The 21,158-nt window shown below is 43.0% G+C and overlaps 1 protein-coding gene across 9 annotated transcripts in view; it reads left to right on the plus strand.

Moving 5' to 3' along the window:
* Nucleotides 1–21,158, plus strand: part of celf6 (CUGBP Elav-like family member 6) — a 133,210-nt gene that overhangs the window by 79,218 nt on the left and 32,834 nt on the right. For 6 of the 9 annotated variants that reach the window (XR_011080146.1, XM_068603869.1, XM_068604125.1 and 3 more), the window contains exons 3-5: nucleotides 5,690–5,738; nucleotides 14,924–15,052; nucleotides 18,867–18,946. Coding sequence is in view for 8 of the 9 variants with exons in the window: in XM_068603869.1 (XP_068459970.1) it covers nucleotides 5,690–5,738; nucleotides 14,924–15,052; nucleotides 18,867–18,946 (258 nt within the window). In the remaining variant the exon portion in view is untranslated. The remainder of the gene's footprint in view (nucleotides 1–5,689; nucleotides 5,739–14,923; nucleotides 15,053–18,866; nucleotides 18,947–21,158) is intronic. The other 3 variants (XM_068604074.1, XM_068604286.1, XM_068604454.1) reach the window with 2 other exon arrangements.

Here is a 21,158-nt window from a genome sequence, read left to right on the forward strand (position 1 = left end):
CTGTTAAACAGACTCCTTCATGTCTTGACTTTTTAACAATAACACTGTGAGGCCTCAGCAGAAGACACTTAACATTGCAGTAGATCTGTATCTCTGATGAACCACATGAGAGCATGAACATGGCTGTAACTGTTTCAGAAATATGTTAAATTGCTGAGTCAAGAAACAAGTTATTTGTTTTGGAAGACAACGCTCAAAGGGAAGTCATGTCAACAGAATTATTTTTGGAGAAGTGTGAGTTTATAGAGGGCTCAAACCTTAATGCTCAATCACAGCGTTGGCAGTAGTAGCTTTGTTGTTGCAGGTAGATGCAGCTAAGGCTAAATGAGTCTATCTATATTAATTTCCTCAGTACTACACACTAAAGACAACCAGAATGACAATTTGACATTTTTTTTATTCTACTTTTTTTATACTTTTATTACTCTAATTTGACTACACTACACATTTATGGCCATTGCACAACAAGAGAAAGTGACATATACAACAATTGTGACAGTTGCATCCCCTTTTTATTAAAAGGTTGAATAGTTTTGACCTATTGACCCAGAGCAGTGTCTGGCAGTTTGTCTGAGCTATATTGTTGTATAGCCTGAGCTACTGCAAGCTAGTTTACGTTTAACTCTTAGACAGCTTTTTGTCTGTATATAGTTCTTATATTGTGAAAGGTAATAATCTAAAGAGTGTCCCTTACACACAAACTGATTGGTTAATAACAGATAATAACACAAATTGGTGACAAAGCGTTCAGTGTCCCCATAAATGTAGATTCATCTTAGAGAAGTTCATCATCATCTTTTGGCACCTAATTTGTGGGGACAAAATGCATATGTGTGCCTTTGCCACTCTGCACCACATATGTTTCTATTTAGGCAAGTTGTTCTACTCTCCTCCCTCCAATTGATGAGCCAATAGCCATCATGCGCCACAGTGATTGGCACAGCCGTTTAAACGTTAGGAGATTAAGTAATGTGTATGGCTGAGAAAGTAATGATTCGTCACCATATGCTGCAATTAATATTCCACTTTACCCAATACACCATGTGCGGATGCTCACTGAGGAAAAGAAATAGCAGGGGGCTTGGATATGCTTTCATTATCCATCATGTGCACAAGACACAACGACAAAAAGATTGGGGCAAATTGTTATTGCATACGTGTGAAACCATTGTTTGAAACTACCTTTAATCTTATATTGTGTACATTTAGCTTGCTGTCTTTTGTAGTGACTTGGTATTTATTGCACAACCAGCACCTTCTGTGGATTTTTGCCCCATGTTCACTTTGTTACATATCTACTCAGAAGACAGCAGCACATAGCATGCATATTAAGTATTCATAGTTGATTTGCATGTCCCTGAAAATGAAAAGTACTAACTGTTCCTGACTTGTTCAGTAGATGACTTCGAAGGTAACAATTGAGTTTGAACAAATAAATGCATTACGATTTGGATCACTTGGATCAATACTGATAATCCAAAAAGAAAATTAGTTTAAAAGTTACAACCAAAGAGACTCAACAGTATAAGAAGAGTTGAAGTACTCACACTCCTTCCATGGTCCTCAGAGATCATTTTTTAAGTGTGCGGTAGATTGCATTTCTCTTTGCTGGCTTTGTGAGCAGTGGTATTCACAAAGAATGGTCAAAGGCCAGCTGCGTCCTTGTCTCTCTTTCTCTCCACTGCACTGTTATCAATCACATGGACTAGCCAAAGATAGATGGAATGAAATGCATGCACACTCAAACAGACACAGCAACACACTCTGAAACGTACACACACACACAGTCCTTTTCTGGAAAATGTAAGCAAGTTCCTCTCTTCCACACTGTTGGCTTTCCACCCCTCTGTGACTTCGGCGGACTTTTATTCATCATAACCTAATGAAAAATATAGATTTGCCTCTGGAGATTAGAGTAAAGAAAATAAATGAATGTATAGACATCAAGGAAATAGAGCATGAAGGAGGGGAAAATATGGAGAGGAAAAAAAAAACGTGAGCGAAAGACAGATAAAGGGAGAGATGCGGAGAAAGAGAGATGGGCTCTCTAAGTGTAGCAGCGCACAGGCACAGAGCTGTGAGTTCCCAGGCAAGACAGCATGAGCTGCCTATTTGTCAGCATTGATCAACCCATTAAGGGGCTGTGGTGGGAAGCATATTGGTTTTGGAGGCCAAAGGGGCAGAAAGAGACAAAGATAAAGCAAGACGGGGGGTTGTTGAACTCCTTTCAGCCCCGGCAGCCACACGTCTATAGGATGAAAAACCCTGTAGTCCTCCTCTCTAATGTCCATGCAGCTCATTTTTCGGGGGCCCAACGGGAAGGTAGTACTCACCATTTGTCTTACAGCATCTCTGGAGGCTCAACAGTATGTGATATCTTAGCTTGTTGCTGCTGCCATGCTAATACGGACCAAGCTAGCTCAGACAGACATATTGTTACTTATCCTCTTCCTTGTGAGTGTGTGTGTGTGTGTGTGTGTGTGTGTGTGTGTGTGTGTGTGTGTGTGTGTGTGTGTGTGTGTGTGTGTGCATGCATGTGTGTAGGTACAGGGTGGGTGGTGTGGGAGTGGGGGTGAGTCTTGGCCCTAGGGGAAAGCAGGCTGCCTCTTCGCCCAGCCTCTGATGAATTCATATAATTAACTCTGCCTTGATCTGTTGGCTAATCCTGCACTCAGTAATAAGGGATTAAAATGTCACCTAAGCCACCTGCTGTTATTGAGCCCCTAGACTTTTTGTGCCCGTGTGTGACAGTGTGAGGAGAGAGAGAGAGAGAGAGAGAGAGAGAGAGAGAGAGAGAGAGAGAGAGAGAGAGAGAGAGAGAGAGATGATACAAGAAAAGTTAATTTCAAGATTTCTGTGTCGTAAGCATATGTGCTCGAAACATTTCCTCTGTTTGCACAAGTAACTGTACGTAGAGGACACCATAAATAAAGTAGCTGAAAGAAGCAGACATCTCAACTGCTGCCGCATGTGAGCGCTACTCACAACTCCATAGTCTGGCATCAAGCTGAAATCCATAATTTGGCAGGAAGCTGGAGCAGACGTTTCAGCAGACTCGCTCTGAAAACTCCTTGTCACAGTCACTATAAAGGGACATGAAAGTGGGACATGCTGGAAGGTGGGAGTTGAGGATTTTTTTTCCCTCCCCTCTCACTATGACCTCCTTGGACAAAGTAAAGAAAAAAAAGGAAGAAATAAGAAAGAAAGGAGTGCCAATTGGTTGGCTGACAGCCCACAGACAAAACGGCCAGCTTGCCTCGCCGGCTACCTCCGCTCGGTTGCCGAGCAACCCCAAGTGTACTTTTGGGTTGTCTAATGACTCTTGCCGCTGCAGTGGCTCAGGGGCTGCTAATGAAGCCTCCTGACCAATCGCCGCCGTTTAAGACCTAGAAGCTGACTGATCACTGGACAGGGATCTTGGGACTTCAGGCTACTCCAAACCTTTTATGTGAGACAAATTCTTCCCCCAACCTGACCCGCTGCCAAGACACACACACACACACACACACGCACGCACGCACGCACACACACACACACACACACACACACACACACACACACACACACACACAGGACACATCTTAAATACAATACTGCTTACAATGCTCCAACTGACCTTAACTCTCTTCACAGCATACTCACATACGTCACTGTATCCTTACACAAAGGTGATAGATACTTTGTGCAGAACCTCTATAGGCAACAAAACCACTAGGTTAAGTATAGGAAAAAGTGTGGTGGTTAAAAGAAGTATATTTATTACTTAAACTATAATAAAACAATGGTTTCCTGGGTGAAAGCCCTGTGTTATCTTACTCCATCCGACCGCACCCCTATGAGGACTGTAAACTACTTCACACAGGACTGCATGTCCTGGCTTATAATTGCATGGGTTATAAACAAAATACAGTGCATTTCTTTTAAGTTTAAAAATAAAAGTGAATGAGAACAGCCTGCAATGCCTCACCTTACTTTAACTTGATCTCAAACTCACATGCAAACGTATTCAGTGCAATAGTGAAGAGTGACACTGTCCTCGTCTGGCAGTCTAAGGCCACACAAACATGATAATAATGATGTTAAACGGCCCTTCAGCCCTTGATCCAGACTATGAACACAAGCCAACAGAACCCTGTCAACTCATTTGTCCCAGAGCTTCAGTAAGCCAGACTTTGACACTGTGAAGGCTGCAGCAAAAAACACTTAGCCTTACCCTGGAAAACACAAGTAAATATATAGAGACGTATTTTTCACAAATCAAAAAAGTGCTTGTTAGCATTTATTCATGCTAATGTGTGTTTGTGTGCGGGTTCATTTATATGGATGTGACTACGCTTGTGTGTGTGGCGTCATATGCTTGTCTATGTGATGCGCCCGTCGTCTCTCGAAGCTTTGTTCCAGTGTCACAGCATATTGCTAGGCGAGTACATTACGTCCCCAGGGTGTCACCATGTATACGCTTGTCTATACATGTCTCAGGTCTTCAGTCTATATTTGGCCGTGGTCAACTGCTGTCAAGAGCTGCGTTGCCTGAGGGCCACACACCCTCCATGCTGCACTTGCTGACTGATCTGAGGGGGCAGTACCGTGTGCCATTCACTGGCACTCACATGTTGGACCTGTCTGCATGACCTAGTTAGAAAGGTCGGCCCACTGCTGACTGAAGCAAAGAAAACACCATGCCAAATATAAGACACAATGCCAAATACGACACGCGTGGGTAGCTTCAATAAGCAAGGGTCTTTAAGGGTGGCTCATAACACCTTCCCTTTTAACAAAAGAAAGGGGATATTATTTCTGCTTCAGAGAAGTCACAAGATCAAGTGTTTCTCTGTTTCCACATTCAAACTCCGGGGAGTGAAAAAAAAGAGGAAACCATAGACAGGGGGGCAAAGAGAGCCAAGGGAGTTTTTATTCACGGCGTGCAGTTTTTAAAAGGTTTTTTTTTTTATGTTAGCTTGGCGACGTTTTGCTTTTACCTCACTATAAAATGGTTCTTCAAAGGTTGTTTATTGATTCCCCACTGTTAACCTTTCACAAGCTGTTTCACAGCTACGCTGTTCGGTGGCTCTCAGTAGCTTCCAGGACGAGCAGGCTGGGGCAGGGTGGGGTTGGCTGTCCAGACCAGTGGCACATTGCTTGTGAGTTGCAAAGGGCTTCTGGGTAGAGAGGAGAGCGAGGCGGAAGGGATGGAGGCAGAAAAAGAGGGATTGCTGGGGGGTCAGGGATGAGTAGTATATAGCTGGTGACTGCGAGTCTGGAGCCAGGAGGGGGCAGGAAGAGCAAGGACCAGCCTGAGAGGACCTCTCCCTGTGGGTATGGGAGTGGCTGATGTAATGGCATTAATCTCCAAGTGCCATCTGACACCCAGTGTGGCTCCGTCATTGAAAAGTGCTAATTCTGCTGAACTGTGAGGGGAATTCAGCCTTCTCTAGAGGCGGTGTCCTGGATTAATTAAACACGTTGGCATAGAGAACCGAACAGATTGATCTCTTTTACGGCATCATCATCACTGCTGATTTTTGCATTAAGCTCACAGAGCAGGACAAAATCAAGACATGAACGCCAGGAACACTGCCACATTTGACTTCTTTCTCTCCTATCATTTTGTGCTAACCTGGGATTTCCCCGTCTCTTCCTTCTCTCTTTCCCTCTACTTCTCTCTCTCTCTCTCTCTCTCTCTCTCCAGATGAACCGACCCATCCAGGTAAAGCCAGCCGACAGCGAAGGACGAGGAGGTAATTAACCTTCTCCTAGTCTCCGTTGCACACCCCTCTTAAAAAACACACACGCAAACACACAAATACGGTGGAACAGCGTACAAGCAATCCTTAATATTCTGCTCTCACTTGAGGCACACTGGGAGTTAGTAGAGTAGCCCGTAATATAGGTCACTTGCTTCTATTGACTTCCCATCTGTGCCAGCAGAGGGGCTGTCTCAGGTTCACAGTCACTGGGAGCGGTTCAAAGACAAGACCGAGAAACATGGAGAGAAATAAAAGAGAAGGGGAGTAGAGGATCTACATCCCCAGATAATAGAGCTAAGAGGCAATGGAATAGACCCCAAATAAACAAAGATAAGAGCACACACACACACACACACACACACACACACACACACACACACACACACACACACACAAACTTATATAATCATCTCAGAGCTACTTTGTGGACGGTATCAATTTGAATGGCTGTAATAACTTAGAAGCCACTGAACGAAGTGAGGAGACGGCATAAAGTAAGTCTCTCAAAGTGGAACATTTCATTATTCAAGGTGTTTGGAACCTCTTTTTGGTATATGTTTTTTTTTTGTTTTACTTCTTGACATGATTACATTGGGATTAAATATCCTTGATTGTTAAACCATCTAAAAGTTATCCGAGTCAGATTCAGTGTGATCCAATGTTCGATGTTAGACTTCCACCTGAACTCTGCATATATGCATCAACCGGTTCAATTCCAAAAAATAATTTTCTTCTTTAAAAAGTACAACTGCCTGTTTAAGGCATTAATCATGACATTAAAGTGTAGCGATTGTGCTTTGACATAGTGCTGTTCCTTCCATAGCCTCCATAGCCATAGTTCTTTCCTCCCTCCATCTTTAGTCTGACTGACAAGGTGATTGACTAGATCATCCTGAAGCCATTTGTGACTAACATCACTGAGGTTAATGCAGATTAAGCCTGTTAAAGATGTACATGGATGGAATTAGATCTAATTAGAGCAGTCTGTGTCTGCCCTGTGCTTACATTTTTAGAGTGGTGATTTAGGTTGCCTAGGTCAGATTAGACTGAGCCACTACTGATTTATGTCGTCAAGTGTGAATCTGATGGACGATTTCTATTGCCACACACACACACCCCTGTGTAGATCTGATTTTTGTCAGGGCGGCAGTTTAATTAACGGCCATCTAAAAACAGGCAAAGTCTGACCGACAAGGCATGGGCGAGAGCCAATCGGCATACTCACCAAGATAAATTGGATCTCTGGACTTAAAAAGGGAGGATGGATGGGACCCAATATCAATTACAACCCTTTTTTCAGCAGGAAGAGAAGGGAGATGAACCGACCGTGTGAATGAAATACAGAGAGCTCTCAGGCTGGCTGGCACAGCCTCTGCTCGTCTGTCAGATGGACTTTCTATATGGGGGCACAGGATCGGACACAGCACAGAATGAAATAAGACCAAGCAGACAGGCCCCAACAGAGATATTGAGCGTTAATGGCAACAGGAAGTCAGCAGACAGGCCAGGGAAGTAAACCACAGTCACAGCTGACAATGAAATGAGATTTACTATGAAGGCCTGTGGTTAAAGTGAAATAGACAGCCCAGCTAAGACTGACTAAGGGAGAGAAAGTAGCGAGGGATTCTTCTGTGGAAGGCTGGGGAGCAGTAAGGTGCACCAATCCCGGTGGGGCCTCTTGATTGTCAAACCCAGGGCTGCACCGGGACATTTGTACCTCTAGAATGGAGTCACATTTATCACTACCAAGACATCAGCAATTATCTGTCATGGGAACTTGTGCAGAGGTCTCGATTACGTGCCGGTGCAGGCATTAGGGCCCATTACTCCATTTGGAGACTCCAGTAGCCCCTCACAGTGTCCCTAAGAGACGACTTGTCTCTGGGGGTATGGGAGTGTCAGGAGGAGAATAAAACCAGGGCTCAGAAATGACTGGGGGGGGAGGAGGGGAACACAATCCTGCCGCTCGTCTGCCATTGTGGATCACAGAGCTGATTCTCTGGCTGTCTATTACAATGACTCATGTCTTATTTTATTTTTTCCTTTGGATTATCAGTCCTAAAAATCTATTTCTGTTCCTTGAGTCAGTCGCCCACTTCCCCACAAAGTCCACATTCATCTGATGTGGTTAACGCCACTTTTCGTTCTGCCCAATTCCATCAAACCATGATTTCAACTGAGAGACACCGAGACACAATCAAGGCATAAGTTTTCAGCTCACTCGCTCTGTGGTCAGTGCAAGAACAGACACGCTAATATAGGTCCACTTGAAACCCAAGCAATTTGCTTCAACCCAAAAGAGGCTGAAATGAGGAATAGTAGAAATCACTTGTTCTCCCTCTCTATTGTTTTTCCATCCTCCTCCCTCTCATTGGTACTGCAGAGCAAAGGGAGAGATGGAGCGAGTGATAGTGAGAGAGGTTGGGATTCAGTACAAGGCCCATGGAGGAATGCGAGAGAGTGAGGGATTGAAGACAAAAAGAGCGAGAGGGGAAGAGACGACAGGATGAGAAAGTTAACGGAGGGTGATGGAGGCAGCTGAGTGAATCTCAGCAGTAAATCATCTCAGAGCCGTCCCATCCCTATCTCCTCCTCGCCTCGGCAGGAATCTTTTCCCCCCTGACCTTGTCTGCCGCTGTGTCTATGAAGAAAAGATGGGGCCAGATTATCTATGATTGGAGATGGCCATTATCTAAACACAATCTTGGAGCCAGGTCCCACTCCTCTAGCCACTGCTGTGAGACTGGAGACCACACTGATGAGAAGCGAGATGACGGGTCAGCATGCAACACCCTCTCCTTTTATTAACTCTGATAAGATGGTTTCAACAGTCTCCCGAAATGCCAAGCAACCTCCATCAACATCGACTTTTTCACAAAGTGCCACTCCCAGTGCATTTGTCTACACACAGTCTCTTTACCCTACTTGTTTATTAGCTCCCCATACTTTTGTTTTATTGGATACTTATAGAGTGCCAGAGGCATTGAAATCCCTGCATTTTATACTCTGCAGCCCCGAGTGAGCCTTTTTAATATCTTACCCATGCCTTTTGTCCGTCTGGCTGAGGAGAGCCTTTGTAAATGGGTCGTGTTTGTCCTTGCCAACCTGCTGCTCTTCAGATGGTTGACCCCAGTCGGGGCAGTGGAGAGATTGACAGGACCTTAAGATGTTGCGCACTGTGCTGTCATGCCCCACCCCAGCAGGTAGGGAAGAGTGAGGGCTGCTGGCTGGCCCAGTCTGGCAGGCCACAGGGGAGGGGCTGTCTGGAGGCACCTCACGCCCGCAGAAGAGTGCGCCCCACTTTACATGCAAATGAAGCCAAAGGATCCCTCTGTGCCTCTGGACACAATCGCGCAACACTCTGAAAAGTCAGGAAGAACCCTGGCAGCGGTTAGTGTGTGCGTGTGTGTGTGTGTGTGTGTGTGTGTGTGTGTGTGTGTGTGTGTGTGTGTGTGTATGGACAAATACACACACACATGGGGACTCTTGGATAGGAAACATATTTCAAGGAGTTCCAACAGTGACCATTGCAGTGTATTCTTTAAGGTTTAAAAAACATTGATTTAAATTACTTCGTTGTAGAGAAACATGTTCGAGCCATTAGAGCACGATGTTCCTTAAGTGCAAAAAAAAAAAAAGGAGTTAAGATCGTTGGACAACGGCTGCATCAGGCAATTCCTCGCAAGTGTCCTTGATTGTTCTGGCTTTTGATCCCTCTCACTCCGCTGGGTAAATGTGTGTGACAGCTAGTGGTATAAGTAATGCATTTACAAATGCGACGCCTGTATCCTCTCATCATGCTTGATACACTGACAATTTAAATGTTTCCTCTGATAGTTCCATTTACCACCTCACTATTCTGCATAATCCACTTGCCTACATCAGATTGGGACCAGCAGCAGAAAGGTTTAGTGTGCATTTGCACATCATTTTTACTGGGATCGGGTCTAATTACTAATGTTAGCTGGATAGGAACAAAACATACGTACAATGGGGCTCATTCAGTAATTGAATATGTTCTGTAAAGGCAGTAGAAAAGTCTGCAGATTCCTTCTGGAAAACTACTGAATAAAGAATTTCACCTTGATAGAGTGGGTGAATAATTATGAGTTTATTCAGTCGTACACTTAAATTATGTACTTGAATCTTAATCAAGGAATATTAGTTTTTTACTAAAAATTAGGGGCCAATCACACCAGATGAGATTTTTAAAAAGCACAGCCGCTTCAAAAACACCTTGGCAAAAACGCACTGGGCAGAACTGCGTGCGCAAAAATTTTATGCGTGCCTAAAAACCGTCAGAAAACTGTAGAGCATGGCATTTAAGCATGAAAGGCGTACCATGGGAAAACAATGGTTTTGCTAGGGACACGTTTTTACGAGTCGCATCCGATGTGATCGGCCCTTAACATGACATTATGAAATGAGACGATCGTACTGCTGATAGTGAAGCTATCCCATTCTTTGCACACGTCACCTTGAAGTTAGTTTAAAAAGTTGACATTTACGCTAACAGATAATATATGTGAGGTCATAACACTGAATCAATTTAAGCCAGGTCTGGCAGCCTCCTTGTTGCATCTTCTAACATCACCGTGTGCAACAGGAGTTACAGAAAACCTGTGTATTCAACTGCTATCTTGAACCTTCATCTAACTGTCCAGATTACTTTGTTAACATAGGCTTTAACAAATCCATAAAAGTGAAACATTACTTTGAAATACTGTCGTGACAGAAATCACCTCACATGGACCGATTCCCATTAAAAGGAAAGGTTGTCGCCACATTTTCAATGCTGGCCAACGGTTGCAAAATACATGTCCATGTTACATCAGAATTTATTTTTTTTTCATGTTGTATTTTTACTGTCTGAAAGCCATTCATGGTCAATGTCTTGACACCTTTCAATCACCCTTTTGCACTCACTGCTATTATAGCAAGTAAATGTCTCATACTCTCTTTGCAGCATCACCATATTTGCCAAATACACGGACAACCCCTTTTTACTTCTTCTGTCAAGCCCAAATAATACAAATAAATAATATGCAATAATTCTAATATGGCATGAAATAAGACTTTTTTCTGTCTAAAATAATTTGAAATACTATGTAGTATATACTGCCATTAAAATATATAGATATATATTGTTCCCCAGCAGAGAATCTAAAGTGGTGTAGCAAAGACATGATATGGATGTGAAAGTGGCACAACAACAGGCCGATGACCTCGAGATTTTAACAATGCTCAACAATAAAAGAGTGTTTCTGACAACATCTACCCCAAACGTGTCTATTCTAGGATTTTCTTCCTCTCTCAATCATGAACAAATGTATTATGCTCATTTTCTTAAAAAGCCTATTCAGAGATCAAATTGTACATTTGATTCCAAACAGACTCCTGTCTGTCTCACTCAAAATTAAGAAGCCATTCCAAGCATGTTTGTATTGAACACCCGGTCTGTACGCCTGCATGGGCGAGCATGTCTTGTAGCAGGCCTCACAGGCATTAGTGCACCAGCATCAGGCTTTTCTAATGAGACCAGAAGAAGCACAACTTCTCTGTTGTGCTGCCTGGAACATTACTCTGCATTTGAAATGCACCCAGCGGCCTAGCAGGCATCATTTATCTTTAGATGCAGCTGTCCATGCTTTCTGAACACTTACTACTACCAAGCTTCCCTGACTGCTACCAGCGGGGGGAAAAGTAATACCATCGTGAAAGAAATACATTTATATCTTTACCATGAGACCATGAGAGTAATTATTTTAAGAAAATATTCCCATTATTGCCAAACAAAAGCAGAAACTTTTGAAAAGTAGACTTCACAGCACTATTTGCCTGGAGAGAAAGAATAGGGTGAGGGATGTCATTAAAAGGGTAAAGAGAAAGATCCAGGAGGGCAATAGAGAGACAAAAGTAGATGCGAGGAAAAGGAAAAGCACACTCTATATGCATAAACTGCTGCCTACAACACAAGTAGCACTTTATTCCAGGGAGAGAAGCATCAATCTTGACAGCATATGGCGTCTGTGCAAAATCCATTAATTTTTAATATACCGGGCGCTGAAATGAAAAGGCTTCCTGAGACAAGCAATTGTCAGATGTCAGTAGTGTTTTGATAACTTTTTTGATCTTCTTTTTTTTTATTTGCATTCATAAAACAAGGCTGTCCACATGCCACCTCAGTTTGGACATGGCTGCAGACTGACATGGAGCCATTTTCCACACAATTGCTCCCACCTTCAGTCAGAAGATGAGGAAACCGAAAAAAAGACGTGTGAATTACTCTGTGTATGAGAAGAAATCTGTGTGTGCACTGGCAAAGGCCTGAATGTAATAAAACAGTTTGCATTACAAATATCCAATACTATCTACAGTATAATAGAAATATCTTTCATATACAGTCAAACCCATGCCATTGTATACTTCAATCTACTAATTATATTCAAATGCATCCAGTATAAAGGTTCAAGGATAAATGAATGATGATTGATGATGTAAGGATACAAAGAATCATCAAAATGGTGTGGCCAGGCTTCATGACTACAACACACAAATGCATACACACACACATTATCATTTTAGAATAGAGGCAAGGTTTTGAAAGTGCAGATTACAAAGGTCTCTTCAGAGTGGGGCAGAGAAGTGCTATAGAGCTCAAATGTTCTCCTGCTGTGTGGCTCAGCTCGGTTAGAGGGATAAGATGAGCCCCTCTCAATGAGAGATAAGTACCAAGAGGTCAAACAATCGGCTCAATGAGTTCTGTCATACTTCTATATCCTCAGACAGTTCCATATGAAGGTCCTCACCCCTCTTAATGCAAATACATGACCGTACTTGAGAAGATTATTCTTCTTTTTTTCCCCCACTCTCCCCACTTTTAATGGATAACACTTTGGACTCATGGAGTCGTCGTACAGAGGGTGCATTACAAGATATTTATTCATATTCATAAAATGCCAATTTAAAGCTAGCGAGTGGCCATAAGCGACGAGCGAGAACATGCACAATCCAATAAGAGCTGCTTTGGAGTCAGGTGCAAAGTGGACTAATTAATAGCAATCTATACTCTGGCCAGGGCATGCAGTGGGCCGACTGAGACACTCTTAGGTCAGGCAATGAAAAGATAGCAGCTCCAAATTCATTTTCTCACCGTGGCTCTCCCAAAGGAAGACTCCCAAGTACACTCACACTTCCTTTAATGCCTTCACTGGGGTGTAATTTATTTTTGCGTTTGCCAGCACATTTGGAAAGTTCATTACTTCGCTCATGGCTTGTTAATTAGCCTTGTAAAGCCGCCATTAGATCTCCCCGGGCCAGGACCGAAATGAGACTTTTGTCCCGAAACATTAACACACTGCAGGAGGCCTGTAAAACTGCACTCTGCCCATTTAAGTTGTAACAGTGACACCTCGGTGCAAATCTGAAAGATGGAGGGACAATCAAGGCAAAGTCATGTGTGCTCTGGGCAGGCTGTTGCCTCATTTCATGTTTCACCTTTGCTGCCATGGACAGGGGTCAGCCTCATTTCTCTCCAACACCTGTTCAGGGGCGACTTTACAGCCATGCAGCGCCTCCACTGTTGCCCAATATCCAGCTAGATGTCTGTCCTCCGTGTCGGTCTTTGCTAATCCCAGTTGATGGTATAAGTGGCTGTCTCTGTGGCGATCACCTCAGGGTTCTCGCTCAATTCCAACCTCGGAGCTCCGAGGGGTGGAGGAATAGTAATGAGCAGTTGTACTTGGCTCAGCTGGTGGGTTTGAGAACCCTCGCTGTGTGAGGCGTGACTACAGGAACATGGACTGACACTACCGCTACAACACCAGCGCTAGAGACCAGGCAGCGTGGCCTTATTGATTATTCAGGTGCTCATTTGTGTGGCCAAGCGGGTAGCAGGCACGTGTCTCATTTGAACTTTACAGGAAGGGAACAGGATCCGATTTCCCCGCTGCAAAAAGGAAGCCCTGGTGCTTTATTTTTAGAACAGCTGCGTCTAATGGGGCCTGGCAGGTACAGGAGGCGTCACATCTGTCGAGGCCCAGGTGATGCTCTCGTCCACCGCTCCTCGCCCGCTCTCCACCAGTCAAATGACTCACACTGAAGATCAACAGTGTCATTTCCAATAAACTCTTCTTCCTCTTCCTGCCACTTTCCATCAGTTCTGGCGATGGGTTCTTGCTAGGAGCCATTTCATTCGACAACACAGCGGACTAGGGGATGCGTAACGTAAAAGATGGAAAGAAGATAAATGCACTGGGTAATGCCAGGGCACTGGGAAGATTAATTAGAAAAATCCAGTTTTAGGCTGGCCATAATGTAGTGGTATAGAGCCCTTCGATGTGAGCAGGACTCTGACATGCAGTGGCAATGGCGGTATTGGTGTCGGTGGAGCTGCCTTAATTTACAAATAACTTTGCGCTGAAAGGATTCAACTGTTACTTCTTGAAGGCTAACAATGGGCCATGCGCACAATCACGTTTGTTTTTTTTAATTCTACTCGACTCATTTATATTTTGATATTCATTCCCTGGCTTTCGGCGTTCTTACTGAGGAAATGAGAGTGGATTCAATTTGTTATCATACAACATTTTACATGTCAGCAGAAAGTGGAGCGGATACTGTTGAATGAGACACTTTTCTTTTTCTTTTTTTTTTTACTTTTCCCAAGTTTATTATGGGATAGATTGTGCTGCGGAGTTTACTGTTGCTTATTATAATTCCTGCTCCTTTGGTGATGAGAAAATGTAACACCATGTTCTCGTTCCATGTTCTCTTTCAACTCTGTGACTTAAGCAGCCAGACAATCTAACAGTTTGTCTACGTGTGCAAAATATTCGCACTCTCTTTCTGCCTTTACCTGAAACCCACAGCGCTCCCAACATCATCCGTATCAAACGTCACCACGGCAGACTTGAATAGCTCAGTGGAAACAAGAATATATCTCCCTCATCCCGGGGTGGGGAGGCACACCACACATCAGTGAGATCAACAACAATAACAACAGCAGCCGCAGCAGCGCAGGCTCAACACGGCAGACTGCTGATAAAAGGGAGGGGGGGTTTGAGTTGCACAAGTTCCTCTACGCTCAGCAGAACGGTGCCATCAGCTGTAGCATTTGTCTGTTCTCTCCTTTCTTCCACCCTTCCTTCCCTTCCCCTTCCTCTCTTCCTATCCAGAAGACAGGAAGCTGTTTGTCGGAATGCTTGGCAAGCAGCAGAGCGAGGACGACGTCCGGCGGCTGTTCGAGACCTTTGGCCAGATCGAGGAGTGCACCGTCCTGCGAGGGCCTGATGGGGCCAGTAAGGGTCAGAGCCCACACACCTCCCACTATTTCTTTCCCCTGTCTGTCCCTCTTAATCCCTCCGTCTGTCTGTGTGTGCGTGCGCTGTCTCTCTTGCTCTTTCTTCTCCTTACATTTTCAGAACCGCGCTTCACCTTCTCTGCACTCATTGACATCGTCTGCGATCCACTCTGCTCTTCTGAATAACTTCTCTTCCCCTCCAGCTACTCTGGTTTTTTTTTCACCACCTCTTATGTGTCTCGCAAGCATTTCTTTCATACTTCATTGTCACTGCGCTCCGACACCTCCACTCACACGTTCCCTTTTCTCACTACTCTCTGTGTTCCCCTTCCCTTTTTGTTTTCCTTTCCCAACTTTTTCTCATGTTGTCCCTTCATCACGGCAGCTCCTCACACCCTGGGTTTGTACTCAACAAAAATATCACGCAACACCTCGTCTTTCAGCGAACCCCTCTCCTACTCTTCATCCTGTAAAAGCGGAGGGGTGTAATCATGTTTGTTTCCCACATTCCCGTCATCCCTCCCCAGAGACATCATTGGACCATAATGTCCTACTGTAAATAAAGAGCCAGGCTCTGGGTTTTGCTGCTGTCACTCACTGTGCAGCCGATTTGCCTGCATTCAGGAACAGCTTATGCGTTCACGTCTGTGGCGTATGTGCTATTTAGTTAGTAGAGCATAGTCAAATTAAAGGTGGCTGTGAAATGTACGATGCAGGAGGAATTGTTCTGAGAGAGCGAGAGGCACCCCCATCATCCTTTGATGGGTTTGTGTCTCAAAGCCACAATTTGAGCGATAACGCCAGGGATATTGCTTGGAACCTTCCTTTCTCTGTGTGATTTATTCTCCTACGTGAAGCGTCTGAGTGTGTGAAAGGATGTGTGGGAAGGCAAGGTAGAGGGGTTGATAATGTGCAAGCCTTCCGAGTATATCAAAGAGAAAAGGCTGGCCGTATTGAACCACACGCCTATCTGTGTCTACATCTGTTCCTCTCACTGTTAATCCCGGGTCTATTGCTCTGCGTCGCCCCACCGGCCCACTACCGTTCTTTCTCCCTGGTTTGTTTCCTCTTTTGCGTTCCCTCCCTCCTTCTCCGGCTCTTTCTCTTCCAGTCTGCTCAGATGCCTCAAGCTGATTGACAGCACATAAAATGAAATAAGGCCGGTGCTGCTGTGTCAGACAGGATCTAGTTTTCTCCCTCATTCGCGCTTTCACTCCTTTTCACCCTGCTGCACCTTGCACCTCGTCTCTCTTTCTCCCCTCTTCACATACCATACGTTTCCTGTGTTGGTTTTTGTCTCCATTATCACTGGCTTCATCATGACTACTTCTTCAAGTTTTCACTGCCATAAAATGGAGTCTGTAGAGCATTGTTGACTATGAATGCTACCCCCAGACAAAGATCTCGTATCTAGGTATCCGGTCCCATCACTCACTGTGCAACAGTCCCACGCAATCATTACGGGATGTTACGGCAAATTATTTTGCCAGCCGCCTCGCTTGGGATGAGGTTCCCGTAATTTGAATGAGACAGACCTTGAAATTGACAGTGCTATCTGTTCCATGATGGAGGCTTTGTCCCCTGTTGATGTAAATTTATGCTACTCAGAAGCTTTTCAGCACCCCTCTTCACCCAATAAAAAGGCCGAGAAGTTTAACATCCATCTCTCTATGGCGCTGCTCCTCAAAGTACTTTCAAAGTGCAACACTTGCTGCCAGAGTTGAATAGAGCCCTGAATTGTCAGGAAAAATAGAGAGAGATGGCTTTTAGGTCTATAATTAAGTTGTGTTATAAATGTCACCCATCCAGCGGGATGGAATTCATGCATACATATTATTACCCCGGGAATTCAAAAGGCTGTGCAGATCCTCTCGCTTGAAAGCAATACAATCTCTCTTTTTCCTTTTCCCCCTCAAACTCATTCTGAGCCATCAAATTCAAAAACTTAAATGTGCACTATAATTTATGAGGCTGTAGAACTTCCAATCTTCTGAGATGTTGTGCTGCGAGTCCCTTAACGTTGTTTTTTTCTAGGTCAGGAAAAGCGTGGCTAAAAGCATTGTTTTGTTTTGTGTTTTTATTTGGAGGTGAAATATAAGGACACTGCATGTATAACATGACTTTGCTCTTGATGGTGTGCGCCAAGCCCTGCAGTGTTCAGGGTCCTTCTGGATGGGCTGAGCTGCTGGGGTCACTGGGATTTTGGCACAAAATCTGATAGGCTTGTTAGGAAACCAGCAGCACGTTGTCTTGCCTTACAAAATAAAAAGGCCTTTGCAAGAACAAACTGCCCCTTATTATTTCCACTACAAAGGTTAAATGCATTTTGCTCCTTCAAAGACAGAGTTGCAGTCAAATTTCACACAGTCGGCTGACACATTTCAGTTGGGCAAATGAAGACCGCCCCTGCCTCTACCCAGCGTTCAAGTGATGTAAAAGGGTTTTAAAGTGCTGTGACACAATGAAAGGCTTCTTTGACTTATCTGTGGGCCTCTGTCTGTACAGAACTTTGAGGACATTTGAGAGTACAGGAAACACATGGCCTTTACAACTGGAACATATTTCTGCACAAAACAGTTTCAACTGCATTTATTTTGTGGATGGAATGTAGATGGAGGAAGTGCCTCAGGTAAAGGTGCAAATTGTCTTCCATTGATTTCATTTGATTTGGTCAGGAAATGATCTAGTTGTTTGTCTGGGAAGCAAAGCTGACTCCTGAGATGTTGGAGTGAACGGGTCAAACATCTCCTGAGGCAACCTATCAGTGTTTGTAATTTTAATGAATCATCAAGACTCCTTTGAGAATGGATAAATGCATATGGACATATGTAATGATTTTAAATACGTATTAGCAGTTCTTAAGAAACCAAAGAAAAAGCCTGTCTGGTTCTAAGACACTGGTGCTTCTCGATTAATGAAAAGGGGGCAGAATTAATCCACGAGTTTGTTAATTAGGTATCTCTTGACTTAACACATGAGCTACCTGAAGGCAAGGATAAGAATAGGACATAACAGAATACCTTGAGCAGTCAATGACGACCATAAAGCTTAGAGAAATAGCTCCTGTTTAATTTAATGGTTAATGGACTACCACAGTTCAGTTCCAGTGGATTTCACTTCTTTTAATGTTGTCGACGTTCAGTGCCCGTCCTTACCTACACACTGATACATTATGTGTTCAAGATATGTAACCTTTTCAAAAACATATATGTTGCGGGTTATTATAATCTATTATAATTTTGAACATCTTTTGAAACGTTAATGCAATGAGGCTCCAGAGCACTGCTGCAAACACCCGTTCCCTTGTCTTCCGGCCAACTTTTTATCTTGACTTTTTTTCTTTTGTGCCTTAACTACACAACAGATTTAAGATGATTTGAATGCCCCTTGAGCAAAGCCCCCCTCCGTCTGAAATTATGTGCGAGCAAAGATTCGGTTAGATAGGCAGATTATAATACTATGCCTTTGTCATCATAATCTCTTTTATGAGTGACTGCACACAAATCACAATGTGTAAATATTAAACAGATTAATAATCACAAACAAGTCAGGATAGTAAATGCCTTGGCTCCACGCTCCGAAGTGGTGGGGGTGGAATTAGAAATGAGCGAGGGACAGGATGTTCCACGCAGCTAATGCTTTCACTACAATTAGACTGATTTATTCAGAGTTATGCGCTGAACACACACATGGCAGAATATATTTACAAACCAGATAACATGAAAACAATGGTAATGAATGGTGTTCCCCCCCCATATTCAAGGCCCATCCCTGATGTTGTGCTCCTCCTCTCTATTTCTCTTTTTCTGTGTATACAGGCTGCGCCTTTGTCAAGTTCTCCAGCCACGCAGAAGCGCAGGCCGCCATCAACAGCCTGCATGGTGGACAGACTATGCCTGTAAGTAATACACTCTGAATCACATTCACCGCAAATGTTCTAACAACTCAAATGTGTGTATTTCAAAGTAGTTGGAAACAATTTCACAATCAACGTGGACAGTCATATAGAATATTTCATATCACTTGGATGTCTACGGCAGCTGTTTCTGCCTGTTGTCCCACGTTCATGAAATGTTTGAGATAAGACTTGGTGGGATAAAGTATTCAAGAAAGATCTGTGAACTATTTTTCATCGTGTTTTCTGCCCTGCTGAGAACAGGGCTTTAAAAGGTATGCCTACCTTTAAAGTGTTCCAATCCACATGCATGCAGCCACTGGAGGGTGTACGACTCTTTTTAAAAGGCAAACCTGAATGTCTTTGTCTCTTATGTTTGGAAAACACGTTTTCATACATTTCAGAGAAAAACATTTACACAAAATATACCAGAATTGAGTCATCTCCTCTTCACTATACCCTGTAGTATGGCTATACAGTGTATTATATGGCAGCACTTTATATTATTATATATTCACCATAAATTGCATGCATATTAGTAGCACATTGTCTCTTCATTCATCTTATAAAGCACTAGTAAAACCTTATTCTGCCTGACCATGTTTTACAACTACATAAATAAGTTTCTCTCAATAATCCCTTAATCGCTGCTTATTAATAGTGAGTAAGGAATTTGTTCTACATGACTTATGGTCATCATATGCTTTGCTAAGTGTGGGGCTTATACTGTTCAAGAATAATTATTATTCTTGAACAACACCTTGTAAATATGGCCTATTCTAATGGCACAAAACCCAAAACTAGAAGTGTCCAAACAACTGTGAATTGATTAGCTCATAACTAATTCAATAGTAATTAGACACGTATCAACCCACACAGGTTCCCTATTCTAAAGTTGCCTCCTCTTCACGCTGTCCAATATAGAAAACTACTTCATTTCACAGACCCTCTTATGTCGCTTTCACTCAATATTCATTTCCCCTTCTGCTATTCAAACTAGCGTTTCACCAGACAGAGAGAGAGAGAGCATTAAAAAACATATTCTTCCTAAAGATATGATTATTGTGTACTGCACATTAATACATGAATGTGTCCTGAGCAGACGTTGTACTATATGACAGTGTTTGATATGAAGTTGAGACTGAAGTTGTGGAATAATGGAAGTAGAGATGAAATAACTATATAGTATAAACATGTATACTAAAATGATACTGTAGACACAAGTTTGTTCTTTTCTTAAGTAAATATCACAGCAAGCCTTCTATAGAATTTATTGAATAATAGAAACAGTAGTTTTATTGGAACAACGGACCAATAGCTATTTGATTATGATTAGCCTTTCCTAAAATGTATGAAAGAGGTTATGGTTGCATTCCACATTGAATTTCCACTTGCTCACTGTACTCATTGAGGGGAAAAAGATCAAGGGTGGAGATAAGTTAAAGCGAACGCTGACATTTTTATGCAACCTAAATGTTAACAATTAACTATCATGAACTCAAAACACACTGCACGTTGAAAGGGTTAAAGCTTTTAAACGAAAACACAGACAACACCCAAAAACGGACAAGGTTATGGCAGCTCCCTAAAGCATACCCTGCCTTATTATTTGCCCTATTTTACTCTAACATCATTAGCAAAATGAACATCATGCTCCATTGAAGAAGACATGAAACTAGCGACGGAGATCATGAGCTCATGTTTACAATGTTTATGAGGTAATAAATCAAGAATTATTTTTCGACCAGAAGAGTCACCCTTGCTGGTATTTAGAAATAATGCAAGTTTAAGGCACGACCACACAGGCTTCACTTTTCAGAATGGGAGGTTGCTGCCTGACACAAACTCAGACAAAGCCTTAAGCTTATCCGGTTCTTACAGCTAATGTGTTTGCTAACACTTGCCCTACTTACTGTACATGTCAGAAACAGAGCGTCCCAATTCGAGAACCTTTTCTGGCCATCTGTTGACTGGAATATTACCTGGTATTAAAGACCTGGATTTGTCCAAAAGGTGCTGGGGAAAAAAAGAACAGATGAACCATAAGAAAGAAAAATAAAATGTAAATAAGGCATATTAATACAATTAAAATAAAGTTAAACAATTGATTACATGCATAAGAGTAGCTTAGGAATCATGTAATGATTTGGTTGTTGAACAACTTTCAGGCAGGTTGTTTAAATTCGAGCTCTCAATTGATTTAAGTAGACTGTGA

The sequence above is a fragment of the Clinocottus analis genome, unplaced genomic scaffold (genome assembly GCF_023055335.1).
Source record: "Clinocottus analis isolate CAN_PGR_092001 unplaced genomic scaffold, fCliAna1.0.p SCAF_1, whole genome shotgun sequence".
Classification (NCBI taxonomy): domain Eukaryota; kingdom Metazoa; phylum Chordata; class Actinopteri; order Perciformes; family Cottidae; genus Clinocottus; species Clinocottus analis.